The sequence below is a fragment of the Nycticebus coucang genome, chromosome 12 (genome assembly GCF_027406575.1).
Source record: "Nycticebus coucang isolate mNycCou1 chromosome 12, mNycCou1.pri, whole genome shotgun sequence".
Classification (NCBI taxonomy): Eukaryota; Metazoa; Chordata; class Mammalia; order Primates; family Lorisidae; genus Nycticebus; species Nycticebus coucang.
The window spans coordinates 30,722,324-30,737,702 of NC_069791.1; the positions used below are offsets into that span (position 1 = coordinate 30,722,324).

The 15,379-nt window shown below is 41.2% G+C and overlaps 1 protein-coding gene across 3 annotated transcripts in view; it reads left to right on the forward strand.

The window, feature by feature from the left end:
- Positions 1-15,379, forward strand: part of TMTC1 (transmembrane O-mannosyltransferase targeting cadherins 1) — a 287,962-nt gene that overhangs the window by 246,347 nt on the left and 26,236 nt on the right. For all 3 annotated transcript variants that reach the window (XM_053556774.1, XM_053556776.1, XM_053556775.1), the window contains one exon: positions 9,717-9,825. In XM_053556774.1, coding sequence (XP_053412749.1) covers positions 9,717-9,825 — 109 coding nt within the window. The remainder of the gene's footprint in view (positions 1-9,716; positions 9,826-15,379) is intronic.

A 15,379-nucleotide genomic window follows, 5' to 3' on the forward strand; every position in this document is an offset into this window, starting at 1 on the left:
TACCCTGCCCCCTATCCCCGCCAGTGGTCCACAGGTCTGTCCTGAAAGGGTCCTTCCTGGCGGATCCTCACCAATTCTGCCAGCATCCCTTCCAGTTGTCCCTTCCTCGAGCAGGGCCTGGTCTCCCCTGCCCTGTATTTTCCTGCTGTGCCACTTGTCTGCGGGGCAGCATTGCAGGGCTTCTGCCCTCACCCTTCCAGACTCCCTCCGCCTTCAGGTGAAAGGAACAGCAGGACCCAACACTTGAATGGCGGCTGGCACATCACTTCATTGTGTCTCAGGAGCCTGTCCACTTGGGGTAGTCAGAGGATAGGCTGCATCACTCACCACAGACTCTGAGTCCTGTTAGAAGGTCCGGCATCACTCTCCTGTGACAGGGAATCTGGCTAGAAGGTCCCACATCAGTCTCCTGTGACAGACAGGGAATCCAGCTAAAAGGTTCCACATCACTCTCCTATGACAGAAAGGGAATCCTATTAGAAGGTCCCACATCAGTCTCCTGTGACAGACAGGGAATCCGGCTAGAAGGTCCCACATCAGTCTCCTATGACAGAAAGGGAATCCTATTAGAAGGTCCCACATCAGTCTCCTGTGACAGACAGGGAATCCGGCTAGAAGGTCCCACATCACTTTCCTGTGACAGACAGGGAATCCTGTTAGAAGGTCCCACATCAGTCTCCTGTGACAGACTGGGAATCCAGTTAGAAGGTCCCTGCATCACTTTCCTGTGACAGACAGGGAATCCTGGTAGAAGGTCCCTGCATCACTCTCCTGTGACAGCCAGGGAATCTGGGTAGGAGGCGTCCCGTGCGAGGAAGCTGCAGTGGGCCCGCCTGGCGCCAGCCTTTCTGCTGCACCGTGTTCTGCAGCACTGCCCTGGTGCACTCTGCTCGGGACTAGCAGCTGGGAGGGCTTAGTGAGTTTGAGTTTGAAGCCCTTAGTGTGTGACCTTGGGAAAACAGTTTTATCTCACGGTGCCTCCAATTACTTATGTATAAAATGGAATTAATACAAGTAACCAGATCTTCTAGAATATTCAGTACAGTAATTCATGGTAAGTCCCAAACATAGGACCTAGTCCCCAATAAAGATAAAGTTCTGTTATTAATAGCCCAGGGACATAATTTCTTGCTTCTAATTTAAGGCTTGGGTTCTTAACATAAAACTGGTAATAAATAGGTAGATAACGCATGTGTAGCCCTGCAGTTGAATGGCTTTATGCATTTTCCATCTCCCTGAGATATGAGGTGGAAACACAGGCAAGAATCTGTGGTTTTACCCATGACTGCAGGTTTTTAGTCTCTTAACTGAAGGGTAAAGAAAGTCCTCTCTCTCCAGAGGTAGTATGTGCGCCATGACAGCACCCTGCCTCTGCTGAGAAATCCATCACTGAGGCTTCTCAGGGAAAGTCCAGCTGCGAATCTGGCTAGACTCAAGAGTGGGGAAGGAACAAGTGGAGCTAATACTTACTGCATCCTCCTCTGTGCCGGAGACGCTGCTGTGCAACTCCCCCCGCCCCGCCGCCCGTGTTCATTTATTCCACCCTTCCTTACAGGAACCTGGGGAGGCAGAGGTTAACAAGCACATTTCACTTTGGCCACCAAGGCTAGTGAAGCATCCAACCCATTCTGCAGCTGGTGAGGGCAGAGCCGGGTGTAAACAGCCCTCAGCCTGGGCCTGACAGCAGCGATGTGCATTACACCGCACCATCAAGGCCTCCCTTAGCTGTGGGTAAATGAACTCTGGCTGCCTCAAGATCTCAGCTGCCTTCTCTTCCAGGTCCCAGCCTGAGAGCATCGGTTCTGTGTTTTCCTCAGTCCTAAAAGGACTTAGCATATATGTTAGTATGAGCTCCAAAGTCACTGCTGGCTATAACTAGCGTCCCCCAGCCTGTCTCATAAATTCAGGGCAGTGGCTCAGCAGGAGCAAGGGATGGTGGGGCAGGTGTCCTGCTGGGTCAGAGCAGCAACCTCACAGAGCTGTCAATGAAGACATCCATAGCTGTTCTAAACAGTGAGGGAGAAGCCCTCTGGACTAGCATCTCCTGGGACCCACTTGGTCCCAGCCCCTGTGCAAAGTGTTGGTGTGAGCTGCATCTGCTGCTCTGCAACTAGACAGGGTGAGAATTTCCATCTTTCCATTTCTCAGTTTTTAGCCTTGAGGGTAAGGTGGGAAGGGGACTAATGATATACTCCATGAATTTTTAACAATGAATATGATTTTTTAATTGAAAAAAATTTTTTTATTTTTTTCTTTCCATTACATAATATAAATCTGTGTTTTCCAGACCGTCGTATGGGTAGCTCCTATAAAAAGTCAAACAGAAAAATTAGAATCAACCTCAGCAAACTGGATGCTGTATTTCCATTGTATTTCCCACATGTGCTCCAGGAAACTTGAACCTAAAGGAAACTAAGAGACTATATTCCAATTTTCTTTTCTTTCCCTATAGGAAAGATAGTAGAGGCATAGAGAAATATGTGCTTTGGAATGATCATCTCAGCCAAACGTTTATCATTTGAATTTTAGAATTCAGTGTTTTAGAAGAGCTGGTAAAATTCTGTCTTCTTCCCGCATCCAAAAAAAAAAAAATTTTTTTTAAATAAATTACAACCTTTTTCATTTGTGAGAGGCATCGTTTTTGTATCAAACAACAACAAACACCTCAACAAAAAAAAACAACTGGTAATTAAGAGGGCTGCCTAGCGTCCAAGTTCACACTGTGGTTAATGGGAAATCTTACTGCTGCCAACTGGATTGCCAAATCCATTTATTTCTGTTACTGACATTTCCTAAATTCTCCCCCAAATGTCAATACTCTTCCAAAGCAAGCATCTGCTTTCAGTTTAAAGAATGTGTCACGAGATTTTAGACAGGAATCCAGAAAGTTTTCTAAATTGACACACTTAACCAGTCCTTAATTACTAAAAGAAAATGTGGTGAAACCTTATTTGCTTTTGCTAAATATCTGTCACTGAGATAGAGCCAGGAAAGTGAGACGGTGCAAATGTTTTCACTTAACACACAGGAAAAACAGTCCCACTGCTGTGTAACCAAAGGGAAAACTCCCCATGAAACTTGAAGTGTTTAACGGAAAAATTTGTATATTTTGAGTAAGACCTAATTTCTACTTACTGTTTCTCTTGTGAAATCAATGAGGAGGCCATTACTGGTCCCAGGACAGCACTCTCAGGAATTTTAGCCTTTTCTAAGTTCCTGAGGGAAACTTAAGAGAGTAGAGTTTTGTTGCAAAATATTAGATTTTTATTTATATTGTGATGCTTTTATGGATAATACAGGTGCTGAGACACGGGTCCACAAGGGAGGACACTCAGGATAACGCTCCTATGAGAGAGAAAACTTCCTCTTCCAATCGCGGTGTTCCTCAATGCCACGTTCTGCCTGCCCCCCTCGGTCCTCCCCATATTTACTTGCATCCACAAGTATCTCTTAAGGGGCACGTTAACCAGCCAGAGCCATCTTTCTTTTATGTTTGGTTTAGATTGTCCCAAAGCAACCTTATTTCTCCTCCTCCTCGCTTTCAGCATCCTGTTACATTTGCCTTCTGTCTGGGGAGGCTAAAATATATCCCACATGCCAACCAGGGCAGAGTTTTCTTAAGCTCAGCAGAATCACCTGAGAAGTGAATCCTAGTGACCTACTGAGTAAGTCTTGGGATTCTGCTTTTTACCAAACACATGAGGAGTTTAAAGCACTGTCATATTAGAAGTATTGATGTAAGGGGAAGTGAAGACAAAATATTCTAGATCACAGATTATTAGCAGTCACCAGCCAGTGACTCTGGTTGACAGATGTGGAAATTCTGGGTCATGAAGAACAATAGTAATTGCCTTTTTCTGGAGCCGTTTACTCTGACCTGCATTTCTCACCTAACCAGGGATTTCTAAGAGTTCCAGGAGTACCATTTGAAGCACCTAACACAAGCTCTGAGGGTTCTTGGTGTCCTTAATATCACATGAGTTTCCCAAGGGATTCAGAGTGTCTTTCTGAGATTCCAAACTCAAATTGTGGGAGTGTCGATGGCTGATTAAATGGGGAAGTACTATTTGATTTTATCTATTTGTTCATCAATTATGGGCTGATAACACAGGTCTTTTCTATAGAATTCAGAGGAACCACCTGAGGACTTGGTCAGATCAGAGAAAAGGGTTATTTTAAGATTTTTCCACCTTTGAATGGACCTGTCAATTCAATTTAAATAAAAGCTAACAGGATAGTTCTATGTACATGAGCCTTACACCAATAATGGTCTTCTGATTTCTTTAATTTACTTATTATAGAGCCAAAAGAATGCATTAGGAAGTTGTAATATGGTCTAATGCTGGCCCCGGGGTGACCTGCACAATATACAGTTCATAGGTGCCTCTCATTAAATTTTAGAATTTCTGTTTGAAATTGTCTGCTCTTATTATGCCCGCCCTCCCTTTACATAACTTTTCTCAGAAGCTTTTCTGGCTTGCTGAGGAAGAGGTTCAGAATTGCCCCTGGTTCTTTCTGGCTTACATACTCACTCTCAGCAGTCACCCCCACAAAATGCATATCCCTTCCTTTCAGTGGCCCTAATGTCACCCCTGAACACTAGTGGTCTGCCATTTAGGCTTCCTCGGCTCAGCGTGTGCCTTAGAATGAGGCCTCAGGAGTGATGACGCTGATGGCTGCTGGTGTTATTTAACACAATGCTATTAATTCAGGTATGATGATTATTATATTAAAAAAATCTATTGTGTCGTTGTGAGCTGTGATGCCACAGCACTCTACCGAGGGCGACAAAGCAAAACTGTCTCAAAAAAAAAAAAATCTATTGTGGTATCAGACACTAAGAAAAATCACCTTGATGTCTAATATATGTTTTGTGAATAGTTTAAAATGTGGAAGGATATTGCTTATGAGAGAATTTCAGAAACACCACATTTTCCTTGATTTTAATGATTAAGAAAAAAAGGGAGGATGTAGGTGATTTTAGAAGCATTAAATGAGCTAATAAAAGGCCAGGTGTAGACTCAGAGCCTGTAGCTCAGCAGCTAGGGTGCCAGCCACATACACCGGAGCTGGCGGGTTCAAACCCAGCCTGGGCCTGCCAAACAACTATAACCAAAAAATGGCCAGGTATTGTGGTGGGCGCCTGTAGTTCCAGCTACTTGGGAGGCTGAGGCAAGAGAATCGCTTAAGCCCAAGAGTTTGAGGTTGCTGTGAGCTGTGATGTCACAGCACTCTACTGAGGGTGATATAGTGAGACTCTTGTCTCAAAAAAAAGGGGGGGGCAGGTGCAGTGGCTCATACCTGTAATCCTAGCACTCTGGGAGGCCAAGGCAGGAGGATCACTTGAGATTAGGAGACCCCATCTCTACAAAAATTAGTTGGGCATGGTGGTATGCACCTGTAGTCCTAGCTGTTCAGGAGGCTGAGCAGGAGGATTGCTTGAGCCCAAGAGGTTGAGGTTGAGGTTGCAGTGAATTTTAGTGATGCCACTGCACTGTAGCCCCAGTGACAGAGGGAGACTCTGCTTAGAGTATAAATGTCCTAACACAATAATTAAGTAAATGAGATGAGGTATATATTAACCAGTGTGATGTAAACATCCTAATTCTATATGAAATCAGCACATTGTATCCCATAAATGCATTAATGTATACATGACCTATGTGTTTATGATTTAATAAATAAAATACTGAACATTAGAAAAAAAAGGAAAGAAAAAGATGAGTTAATAAAAGCCAAAACATACATAGTACCTACCATGTACCTGAGACACACGAGGGTCAGATAATTTGCCTAAGGAAACATAGCCAGTAAATGCTAGAGGTAGAATCAGAACCCAGTCCTGACTTTGGAATCTGTGCTTTTAACTCTTCTTTTTTTTTTTTTTAAGTTTGTCCTGTGTTTAGTAGTCTCCAGCTGGGCATTTAAAGATGTGACTGGGGGACCAGAGTTCATAAGACAGGATGGAAAAGCCATCTGTGAAGTGGTACAACAAGAACAGCAGGCTGAGAGGCACAAGACTTCATGCAAGGCCTTCCTTTTTGCTTGGGACCAGGACAAATCATGGAAGTCCCATCCAAGTCTCAGTTCCCGCTACTGTAAATTGAGAGATTGGATTATAACCCTAGTTCTCAAATGTGGATGGTTGTCATATTCATATAGAGAATTTAGGAGGTCCAACCTCAGAGCACTGAGGCTTTTTTTAAAGCAGCCCAGGCTGTTTTAAGGTAAGGGAAAGGCAGACAGTCAGTGGAGTGGACACTCACTCACGTTCTGCAGAATAGATGCCAAAGGCCACTGGTCTTGCTGGGAGAGTGGGCACCAGGGTATGTTTGGAATGTTGGTCAGAACCGTGTTGTAGAGGGCGTTAGACAACCTATCTGTAGGTTGGGCATTAATGAAGATTTTTATATAAAAAGCTTTAAAAGCAGTGTTCTAAAAAAAGGTTTTTCTTTTTTTTTTTTTTGTAGAGACAGAGTCTCACTTTATGGCCCTCGGTAGAGTGCTGTGGCCTCACACAGCTCACAGCAACCTCCAACTTCTGGGCTTAAGCGATTCTCTTGCCTCAGCCTCCCAAGTAGCTGGGACTACAGGCGCCCGCCACAACGCCCGGCTATTTTTTTGTTGCAGTTTGGCCGGGGCTGGGTTTGAACCCTCCGCCCTCGGCATATGGGGCCGGCGCCCTACTCACTGAGCCACAGGCTCTGCCCTAAAAAAAGGTTTTTCTATTGTCTGTATGTATTAATGGTAGAAAAAGAAGAAAGAGAACTAAAAGCAGATGTGAGAACTGTGGATGTGAGTTAAGGCGTTAGCAAACCAAACCGAGTGAGGTGTAATCTGGACTGCAACAATCCAGTTGAACTATAGAACTGTGTTTTAATAGGACTCATTTGAATCGTCCTAAGTTTCCATTATAACTGATATGAGTTATGACAAATGAAAACCATTAAATTATTGCTACCAAAATAGTCTCTGTTTTTTAATTTGGGATAATTATCAGAGAAGCAGGTGCCATAATGTGGATATGAGAAAGGAATGCTACTCAAATCAGAAACAGTTTGAAATGAAGTTTTGTTCTCACATGGTCATCTCTTACCATATAATCAGGGAAGTTTTCATGTAGACGAATTATCTGCTATACGTTATTGTGTCAAAACCATACGTATTTCATAATCTCCCACCAAAGAGGATTGAACAAGAGAGACTATGGAAGAAATCGCCTCTCTATTCTGCTCCCTTTCAGAAGCAAGAAGGCCACCATTGACCACCTTCTTGGGATTTCTTTAAAAAGCATTTTAAAATATCTGCCAAGAAGGGATGTGGTGCCTGCTAGCCTGACCCTCAAGCCTTCCAAGCAAAAGCAGGATCATACAAGAGTCCAGAGCCAAGAGGAAATGTCCTCTCTGCCCAAGTCTTGTAATACATGCTAAACTAATTACGTGATGAGATGTTGTTCTTAAAGCCTGTTAGTCCCTTGAGGCATTTTTAGAGATAACTTTTTTTTAGGTAAAGAATGTGAGTTCCCTGTGAATAACTTTGATGATTCACTTTTCCACTGTGTCACATGAATGTTAATGGACAACCTCGAGTATTTAGATCCAGAGACGGTGTTAAGTGGCAATTAATCTCACCGAGTTCATGTGTAAAAGGTCGAACTTTTCCTTCTAACTGATGTGAGCCGTGACAAATGAAAACCATTAAATCATTGCTATCAAATTGTTGTAGGGTTTGTTTTTTTTTTTCCTGCTGATTTTAAAAAATATCCAAGCTAAGTTATGTCCCAAAGGACTTAATTTTCAGCCTTAATTGCCTAAGTCCACATCTTCCTTTGGACTTCAGGGAGATTTCCAAATTAATGTTAATAAAGATTCATGAAATTCTTGGAGGAAGAGTTCTGCTAACCATAAAATCATTAGTCAAATAACTAGAATGAAAAAATACATGTTCATTCAAAAAAAAAAATGTGCCAGTGGAAGAATTTCTTCAAGGTATATTTTCAAATAGAAACTTAAGTATATATGAACACTGTGGATTCCATGGAGTCCTGCAGATATTCTTTAAATGTGTATTGACTAAATGATGAATTAACAATAAAAAACTAAGAGAGCTGTATGCAATTGTATTATAACCATGCATCTTCCACATCACAACAGTGTTACACCTGTTCTCAAGGACAGGCTTTTGCATGTAGAGGAGCCCATTAGGAGTGAGTTAGACCCTAATGAGGAAAAGATAGTATGGACAGCCACTTCCCTTGAGAAATAATAGCTAAGCATCTAACACATAATAGAGAATGATAAATATTTAATCGAATTATTAAATCCAATGTCTGTTGAAAATATGACTTTATTTTCAAGGTCTATGATAGAATACTCCCTTCTAAGTGAAATTGGCAGGTTAACAAACTGCTTCTGGCAATTAAGAACTCAAACTGGTGGAGTCAATATTAGTTTTCCCTCCACATAACTTCTTCCTGCAGAAACTGGAGCAGTAGGGGGTCTTTTATCAGGAGCTATTCTCTGCTGCCTTTGACAATTCATGGAGCAGTTTCGCTGCAATCTCAGAATGAATGCGGATCACCTGGGAGTCTTGGAAACGGCAGGATCTGATTCAGTAGGCCTGGATGGAGTGTGAGACAGTCCCCATTTCTGACAAGCTTCCAGTCGATATTGGTGAAGCTGGTCTATGAGTCACACTTTGCGTAGCAAGATCATAAGAGTTGGATTTCTCAGTAGTTCGATATGATGCCAGAACACTCACAAGTCTGATGATGTGAATACAGATGAGTCACTTGACATTTCAGAATCCAAATTTTCTCATTAGAAAAAATAAGGATAACAATATGGCAACGATATTCACCATGTGGGATTGTCGTGAGAATTAATGTTATATGAAAAGTTATGAGAGCATATGGTGTATAGTGACTGCTAAAAGACAGAACCACACAATTCCATTGGTAACTGGTAAAGATGGGGGCAGTAGGCTGGGTGCTTTCTGTATGTCAAAGAATTCTAGTCTTCCTTCCACTTTTTCTTTTGCCAATTACAATGTCTAGTACTTAACGAGAGATCTCAGTGGAATTGTATTAGTAGCAAAGTTGATCACTGCCAGGTGTACATGTTTGGTTTCAGTGATACTAATATTAGGATAATGACCCAATGTCTCCCTTTGGCACTAACAGGAAAGAGAACATTTACCCAAGAAAAGGGTAACAACTTTGGGCCTTGAGTCCTCTTTAAGCTGTGTCCCGTCATCACTGGGAGAAGACTCCGGTAAAGAAGACAAAACCACCCCAACTTTCAACAAAAATATGATACAAAATAGCTCACTATTCTTTTCCATCCAGTCATCACAGTAGTTTCTAATTTCATAAATTATGTATGAAATTTTCCTCTCTTAGATACAAAACCAAAGATCAGTGTTGGCAGTTTGGCCTGGCTGGTCCCTGGTAGGCTTGGGAGCTCAGCCTGCCATAGGAATTTGTTCATAGTTTTTTTTTAAAAACTATAGTCCGGCCCTCCAACGGTCTGAGGGACAGTGAATTAGCCCCCTGTTTAAAAAGTTTGAGGACTCTGCTCTAGTCTAATTGGTGTGTGATAAAATTCAGAGCGGAATCAGCTAACCTTTGCTAAAAGAAATGAGATTTTAAAGTCTAATCAAAATATTTGAGCAAAGTGTTATTAAAAGATGCTCTCCCCTCCCCTTACTATTTACAGGTCCCAGGAGAAAAAAGAAGAAGCCATCAGCTTACTGAAGGATTCCATTAAATATGGGCCAGAGTTTGCAGATGCCTATTCAAGCTTAGCTTCATTATTGGCCGAGCAGGTAATTGTTTCCATTTAATTTCACACAGTATTTTTTTTAATGTTACTGTTGTGTATACAAATTAATGTTGCACTAATTGATTAGGTACTCACGATTTAATTTGTAAGCTCCTAGTGGACCGCTCATCTGTCTGTCAGTTTCCTTTTTCAACTGAAATTACAAGCAGCCTAGTTTTCTCAATCCAATATACTCTGCACGATTGGTGGCCTTTTAAACAAAGATGGTCCAGTTTTCGCAACTGAAGTAGTCCCTATCACTTTGGGACAAAGTCTGTCAAGACCAATACTTGCTGTTTTTATTACTACTTACTTGTGATATTTTTCTAGGGAATTGCTAATTGACTAAGATCTGTGAACTCAACATGGGGCCAATTACTGATAATCCTGTAGATCCCATCTTAATGAATACCTGTTAGAATATGACAGAGGCTTGTAGAATGTGTTCCAAGAGAAAGTTTCTCATAGCATGAAACAGACATGGGTTTTAAATACGCTCCTTCTTTTCACTTGTGTCTAAGTGACTGAGGGCCATTTTTCAGAGTCCTGGCTGCACGCTCCCCTGCTATGGAAGAACAGATCTAAGCTGTTTCCTCTCTAAATTTATAGTGTAAGTCGTGTTGACACACAGAAGTGCCCTTGATAGGCACTAGATTCTGCTATTACAGAATTGCCAGACTGTCTTTAAAATCAAACTCAACATCTTTGCAAGATGCCCTGCAGCCTTCACTTGGCTTCAAGGTAATAAATAATTCGACACTGCATGTCAGTTATATAAGGAGCAATTTGCATTAAAAAAAAACTTTGGAGGTTTCATCAAGAAACAAAATTAGGACATTCTATGAATATTTATGTGACAGAAATTATAAATCTAGTTTTCTTGCTCTAATTCTCTGTGCAATATGAGTGGGCTTTAGACAAAAGCACTTGTCTAATCCCCCATGTAGTTTAAGTGGGCTTTAGACAAAAACCCCTAAATGTGTGTTTTAGGACATCATTTAAGCTAAAATGATCATGGCTGTGTTCGCTGGTATACACTGGCAGTCCTCTGCTGTCTTGGGCTTATGCTGAAGCAGGCACAGTAGGGTTTTCTGAAGAAAAGATTGGCTCTGTCCATCAGAGTTCCATTGCCTCACCCCACCCTGGCTCCTTCATTTTCGTCAGACCCTGGCCTGCCTCTGCCTGGAAGCTGTGCACAGTTACTGAGTCATACCAGGCAGGCTTCTCTCTTGGAGCCTTTGACCAGCTGTTTCTGCAGCCCTTCTCTCCCAGATACCTTAGAGATTCTTGGATATGTCATATGCTGCTTTCTGCTCAGATGTTACCATAACAGAGAGGTCTCCAGTGATGACCCTTTGCAGACAGTGGCCTCCCGTGTTCTGTATCACTGTGTCCTGCCTTCATCTTTTCCATAGAATTTATCACCATCAACATTTGTTTGTGGTCTTTCTACCACCACTAGACTATCCGACTCCATGAGAAAGGCTGTTTGTTTTATTCATCTGAATTCGTGATGAGTTACTATTTGAAAAATGATCGAGATATCTAATGGCCTTGAAATGAGTCTTAGTCCATTCTGTAGCATCTTTGCATTCAGCCCTACTGTGACCAAATTTCATAGTATGTGGAAGTTTAAAATGGACACCATATATAGTTTTTCCTCAGTCATGTTGAAGATGCATCAGGTGGTTTATTTTTAAACTCGGTTACTTGATAAATTTAATTTTTATGAACTGCAATGGCAATGTGCTATGAATGTACAGTTGAAGTTTTGAATAATTTTTCAGAAAAACAAATTAGATCAGGACCATGATCTTCTCTTACATCTCAAGGTCACACCTTTTAGCAGTCTTTCCTATTCAAGATGTAAATGTCAAATGCTGTGAGATCAAAGAATGTAATTGGAAAACCAAAAGGTTCAACCTTCTGCCCCTTTGGGTGGTTGCTTGTAGCATGAAAGAGATGGAGCAGCTGTTGGGCATAACTCAGGATGGCCTTCCCCTCCCTGACTTTCAAATCTTATCTTCATGTTTTAAATTCTTTAGTAATAAAGGAACACTTCAAATGCACAAGCAAGTCACGAACTGTTGGAGAAAAATACACCTTAACATTCTCTGGTGGCAAATGAGTTTATTTCTTCGTGACACAACTTTATTTAACCATATCCTAGCATTTCAACCCCTTGGAGCAGTGTTTACAAACCTTGGTCAGCCTGTATGTAACACATCATGAAGCCATCCCTAATTTAAGCAGGTCAGATTCCATTGTCACCATCTGCCCATGTGCCCAGCTAGCTGGTCATGGAGCAATCTCATGCTAAAACCTCATCCCTGTACACAGCTGGAATCCCTCGCTTTGTAGGCAGCTTTTCAGAATCCGGACAAATTGTTCATTCTGTATTTATTTCAAGATTGTCATACCAGCCTGAAATTTCAGCTTTTGTAAAACTTTTAATCTTTTTTTCTTCTGCCATGTACTATTTTTACTATCTTTTCCAGCTGTTTCAGTTGGCAGATTTGATAAGAATAGCTTCTGGTTAAATAACTAGTTTGTTGTCGTGGATTTAAAAAAAGTTACGGAGATCAGTAGCAGACAGGAAGCTCTGCCACTAGCACCTTCTTGCCAAGTTGACTTTTATCTTACTTAAGACTCTTTGGGTCAAGTTATTCAACAATCCGTGAATATATCAGATTATGTTATCATCTAACTCACCTTTCTCAGTCTCGTCTACGAGATGTTTTGAGACACTTTGTCAGACACCTGCTGAAGTCCTTCTCGTGATACAAGGTTGTGAGTCCTTCAGAGAAGGAAGCAAGGTGCGTCCGGCCTCCTTGCTCTCACCGTGAGCATCCTGCTGCCTGTGGACACCACGTCCTGTCCTCAGTGCCCACAGAACCATGAGTGTAATCATCTCTTACAGGATTTTTCTGGAATGAATATTGTGTTCTTTACTCTGTTGGAACCTGAAGGAGGCAGGTTAGTCTGAGTAAAGTGGAGTATTTAGAAATTTGAAAAATAGATTAATAAGTTGAAAAGACATCGTATGATGGAGCATATTAGGGCCCATAATGGAGCCCAAGGTTAAAATTGATAGCTAGTGGGGGGCAAAGGGAGGAAAGGGTTTTAAACATGTGAGGAAGAAAAATCTTGTGGAAATATGTGTGGCATTTTAGAGGAGCCTTTTTAGAAGATGGCTTCTGGTGTGAGCAGTTGAGAGGGAGAAAGTGAGCAAATGGATGTCCTACTGTTATGGGAAGAGATTGCCTTCGTACTTGGCGATTGTCAATATATAAAGGATGAAAAGAAAAAGAGAAAATTAAGAACTTCAGGGAAGAGCACTTACAGGACTAAGATGATTCATGGCCACTGCCAGCCATAGGGAAGTCAGGGAGAAGCAAGATTTTAGGAAAGGAATAAGATCAGATTCAACATTTTTTCCAGTTAAGTAACACAGATATATAATGAATGGAAAATGTGAAAAACCAGAGGAAATAAAATATACCCTTTACCCACACACTACAACATCTAGAAACAACAAAAACTATTTTTAATGTCATGTGGGTCTTTTTGATATATTGGTGTTGTTTCCATAAATGTTTACCTGGAGTTTATATCCTGGTCTTTTCAGCCATAATGAAATTATACATAATAGTATATGTTTTCTCATAGCGCTAAGTGGCCATAATAAATACCATTTTATGGACTGCTTACTGGTTTATTAAAATGATACAGTATAAGATATATAATGATATCTCAACTAAATATTGAATCTTTTTTTTTTTTTTTCATTTTGTGGCAGTCAATAAACTTCTTGGGGCTTTCTTTAAAACAATATTTAGAATCATTTCCTAATGATAACATTCCTAAAAGTAGAATTTCCATGTCAAACAATATTAACATATTTCATGACCTTTGAGACATTGTTTTCCAAAAAGGCAGTACCAATCCCTCTGCCACCAGCAGTGTACAACCTTTAAGCCTGAATGTTAGTGGAATCTTTTAATGAAAATGGCCTGTGGGCAGATGACAGCAAGCGAGATCAGGGCTAGAAAGACAGAGTTAGGACTTGAAATGAATGAAACCATATTATGAGCAGGTATTTTGGTTTAGGGGGAAATGAAGAATGGTGTAAGGGGGGGAATATGAGGAAATACAAATAACCAGTGACAGGCCAAAACCGAATGCTGGTCTGTGCTCACCCACTGCCCTTTCACTGTGTGACACTGGGGTCCCATGAACAGACTAGTAATGGACTTAGTTAATTAGGTTGAGTATAGAAGGGGCAGACAGGGAGAAAAGAAGTGATAGAGGGAGCCCAGGAGGATGAGTTGTCATGGGAGTTAGATACAGAAAAATATCCCCAAGAAGACCGATGCCCCTCTTTGTCTACTGCAGCAAACAAGTCACAAAAACTGAGAAGAGGAAATAATCTCTTAGCTCCAAAGCCGGGGTGGTCTCAGGGTTGCTTTCCTTCCCTGGTTCTCCATTAGCATTCAGAACTGGCTGTATTCCAGCTTCACAGATAGGACTGTAAACATTTATTAGCCCACAATCATTGTTAACCAGCCTATTCTTGCCTAGATTATATAGCTTTGCATTACAGTAACAGGAGAGGAAATAAAATTAACATTGTTTATGACTCTGGCCACTATAAATTATTACTGGCTCCGGGTTTATAGCCTGTTGAAAAACTCAATTAATATGACAGCGCTTAAAATAAAATATTCTTCTTTCATGTATTTTGAGATATGACTTCATCTAAGAGTATAAAGAAAATTGGAATAATAAAATATAAGTTAGAACTATAGATAAAATTGGAGGCCCCGAGTCAGTTTGTCTCCTTCAACAAATGCTATCTTTTGGGTAGATTCGGGTATGCCTACCACTTCCTATGTGGCTAAATAAACTTGGAACTAGAGCCTGACGTAAGAATTCATTGATTTAATTATTTGGGGATGAGTGTAGCAGTTCATGCCTATAATCTTAGCATTCTGGGAGGCTGAGGCAGATGGATTACCTGAGCTGAGGAGTTTAAGACCAGCCTGAGCAAAAGCAAGACCCTATCTCTACTAAAAATAGAAAAACTACCTGGGTACTATGGTGGGCACCTGTAGTCTCAGCTATTTGGAAGGCTGAGGCAGGAGAATTGCTTGAGCCCAAGAGTTTGAAGTTGCTATGAGTTGTGATGATGTCACAACACTCTACGCAGGCCACAGAGTGAGACTCTTACCTCAAAAAAGAAAGAAAATTACTTAACACATATTTGTTGAGCATTTCTGTAATACCACCAAGCACCAGAGATTGTTGGTGTAGCAAGGTATGTGCCTTACCCTCACAGAGTGTAGGTTAGAAGGGGAGGCTGTCCCCAAGCAAAGATGTACATCACTTCTCTTGATATTTAACAGGAGTCTGATACATGGACAAAGTAAAAGTACAAGTGGGAATGTCAAGCGGACCTAACTTAATGTGGGAAAGAGGAGTGTGGGGAGTAGGGTGATTGCTAAAGGGTGAAATATAATCTGACACCTGAAAAACTCACAGATACCAAGTAGATAAAA